The 3,108-nt window shown below is 38.0% G+C and overlaps 1 protein-coding gene across 4 annotated transcripts in view; it reads left to right on the top strand.

The window, feature by feature from the left end:
• Nipsnap (protein nipsnap) overlaps positions 1 to 3,108 on the top strand; it is a 22,599-nt gene extending 19,491 nt beyond the window's left edge. For 3 of the 4 annotated variants that reach the window (XM_043006400.2, XM_043006401.2, XM_043006402.2), the window contains one exon: positions 1,611 to 3,108. Coding sequence is in view for 1 of the 4 variants with exons in the window: in XM_043006401.2 (XP_042862335.1) it covers positions 1,611 to 1,759 (149 nt within the window). In the remaining 3 variants the exon portion in view is untranslated. The remainder of the gene's footprint in view (positions 1 to 1,610) is intronic. The other variant, XR_015192034.1, reaches the window with a different exon arrangement.

Genomic DNA, 3,108 nt, shown 5'->3' with positions numbered 1-3,108 from the left:
GCTTCATGCCAGGGTGTTTTCTCGCTGCACAGGGCGGCACTGATCCTCTTTGAGCGTTTTTCACCCACCCTTTTCTTATGGTTTTCATGAATGCGTCTACAATGTAAAGGCATGTAAAAATATTGCCACGTTCAGATCGAGTTATTTTAGTTGAAAAACATGTTACAGTAATGCCTTTTTATTTTCATTTTATTGAACCTTGCCTATATTCTTCACTTCTATGTGAAAATACTAAAGGAAAGTGGAAGCAATCATAGTAGGGCATCAAAAAATGTTTTATACTTTAACATCATATCTTATTTTATGACTCTAAACTAAAGTAACAGAGTCTAAGAAATTATGTAAAATTATTATATTTGAGAACAATCTAGCGATCTATTGCTGGCATTTCAGCATGTCACATTGCCCCTCCTGGAACACGGTCAGAAAATGCACGTCTGAGGATGTCGGCCTGGTCCGGGGATATTTTTCGACTTTGTGATAAGACGTCAACTGGTGTGAATGGGTTAAGGGAAACCCTTTTATGGGTTAATGGCACTGTGGTTTAATTTTGAGATAATTGTAACTTTTTCTATTGTTGTATATTTTGTCTTGCAGATAAGAAAAGAACAAGGAATAAAAGAAAAAAATCATAATTTTTAATGTGTAAATATATACATGTCATCAAATCAGACCTTTATTTTTAGCAAAGATAGCACTCTATATGAAGTTTCTTTAGCTTGCAAATTTTGTTGATGTGCAACTTGATCACAGTTTTTGTATCCAGTAATGATTTTATCCCTTTGTTGAATTTAAAAAGAAAATGTAACCTGACTTCCGACTTAGTGATTTTGTGTTCCTCTGGATGTGCTAAAGCTAAGAAACCTTTTGACAAAACCACATTGCAAATCATATCATGGTCTGATCCTTGCCTGTGAAAATAGAAGTCAGAAATGCTCCGTTGTATTTTAGGATTTGGATGCTCATGAAATTCATTCTGTGGGTTCATTAAGGAGTCACTGAGTAAAATATTTATATGTTTATTCACTCTTTCCTGACCTGTTCTCTCCTTTTTTTCTCTTCTCTTCTTTTCTTCCCCTCTTCCTCCTCCTCCTCCTCCTCCTCCTCCTCCTCCTCCTCCTCCTCCTCCTCCTCCTCCCTCCTCCTCCTCCTCCTCCTCCTCCTCCTCCTCCTCCTCCTCCTCCTCCTCCTCCTATCCCCACTCCTCTCCCCTCCCTCCCTCCCCTCCCCTCCCTCCCCTCCCCCTCCCTCCCCTCCTCTCCCCTCCCCTCCCCTCCCCTCCCCTCCAACCCCTCTCCTTTCCTTCTCTCCTCTCCTCTCTCCTTTCCTTCTCTCCTCTCTCCTCTCTCCTCTCTCCTCTCTCCTCTCTCCTCTCTCCTCTCCTCTCTAAAAAAAAAACAGCTTTTTAAGACATATAAGAAGCTCAGATCATCCATATGTTAACTTGATGTAGAATTTATTTGTTTTGAAGAAAACGTGCTGTCAATTTTGTTTTATTCAGAGTTGATTTTAGGGAAATTAACAATCGGGAGGATTGACTTTACCCTAGGATGAAATATCCAACTGGGTAATGAAATCCACATTGAAATGTTTATCTTTTCCTTGATTAGGCTACAGCTCTCTGGAAGGAAGGAAGGAAGCTCGCGAGAACGCCTGGCGACACCCTGGCTGGGACGAAGTGGTGGCTTACACAGTCCCTCTCATTCAGGAGATGCATGCTCGGATTCTCGTCCCTAACACGTTCTCCCCTGCTCAGTAGATCGACAACAGCAACAACAATAACAACAGCAGAAGCAGCAGCAGTGGCAACATGATGTGGGAATTAGTGTTGGGGGGAGACTTTCAATTTCTTTGCCTTGTATGTGTAGAAGGGGAATTAATATATATATGCAAAATAGATAGAAAGAATTGATATGAAGAGTTATTATAAATATAAGGTAAAAAAAAGTAATTGTATTGATATAAATGATGATAAAAGGTTATTTGTTACAAGGTAACCGAGCATGTTAGGGGGTTTCCTTGTCACTTCATCAGAGAGGCACATTGTACAAAGACCCTCAGAAGCAGTGGAATATGAAATAGAGGATTTTTTTTTGTTATATTTTGAAGATATATATATATATATTTACATATATGTATATGCGTTGGTATGTTGTGTTTGATGACTTGGGTTTAGGCAGTAATCAGTGTTTATGTAATGTGTAGTGTTGTTTTAGCATTTTAAGACTGGATTTTCAATTTTGTGACCAGTTTTAAATTTGAACTTGCCATTTGAGTCTTAATGGGGAAAAATATGAAAACTAATACATAAATACGCCCCTCCTTTCAAGTATTTTCATGGCTGATGAAAAACGAAGAGAGAAAGGAAAAAAAAAGAAAAAAAAAGATGATTATTTTTGCACCAGTTGTAGCAGGGCTGATGTGCCTTGATTTAAATGTTGATCATCTATGTGTACAGATGACACAGTGTGTTTATAACTCTGTGTCAGGCGAGACATCCAACTTTCACACCACATGCCATAGCCTGGTTAATTAAAGAGGCTGTAAAACTGAAATTTTAAGTAGCAAATATTATTGTCTTTTATTTAGACTGATTTTGAGGCTAAAAATTCATTCAAGGTTTTTTATTGTTTTTTTATTTGATATTCAGTACTACTATATAACAGTTTGAAATCATTTACTTGCATATCATGATCCATGTGTACAGCCAGAAGAAACTGTGTAATCATGTGTTGTTGCTGAATTTTGTAAATATATATTTTTTTCTGAATGTATGAACACCTTGATTTTTTTTGCGTTTTTTTCCTCTTTCGAGTCTTGGGAATGCGTGTTACAATAAAGCTATCCTTACCCCTGAAATGAAAAATCACCACAGCATGACGATAAAGAGAAGTTGCATCCTGCATAGCTGTATCAGCGGGCCATTACTTTCTGTTCGTTTTCTCCCAATGTCTGATGAATGCTGGTTGACAAAGAAGCCATCTCTGGGTATGTAGCCAACGCACATGAACACTTGAGAGCCCATGCTAAACCTTTACTCACACAGGCATATGTAACAAAGAATTGTACATTTCACTGTATCTAGAATACAAACTCAAGTCTTTTTCA

Source organism: Penaeus japonicus, unplaced genomic scaffold, assembly GCF_977035675.1.
Source record: "Penaeus japonicus unplaced genomic scaffold, GWHDUDI00000001_assembly GWHDUDI00000021, whole genome shotgun sequence".
Lineage (NCBI taxonomy): Eukaryota > Metazoa > Arthropoda > Malacostraca > Decapoda > Penaeidae > Penaeus > Penaeus japonicus.
Note: the sequence above shows the minus strand (reverse complement) of the source record. Positions and strands in the feature narration are given on the sequence as shown.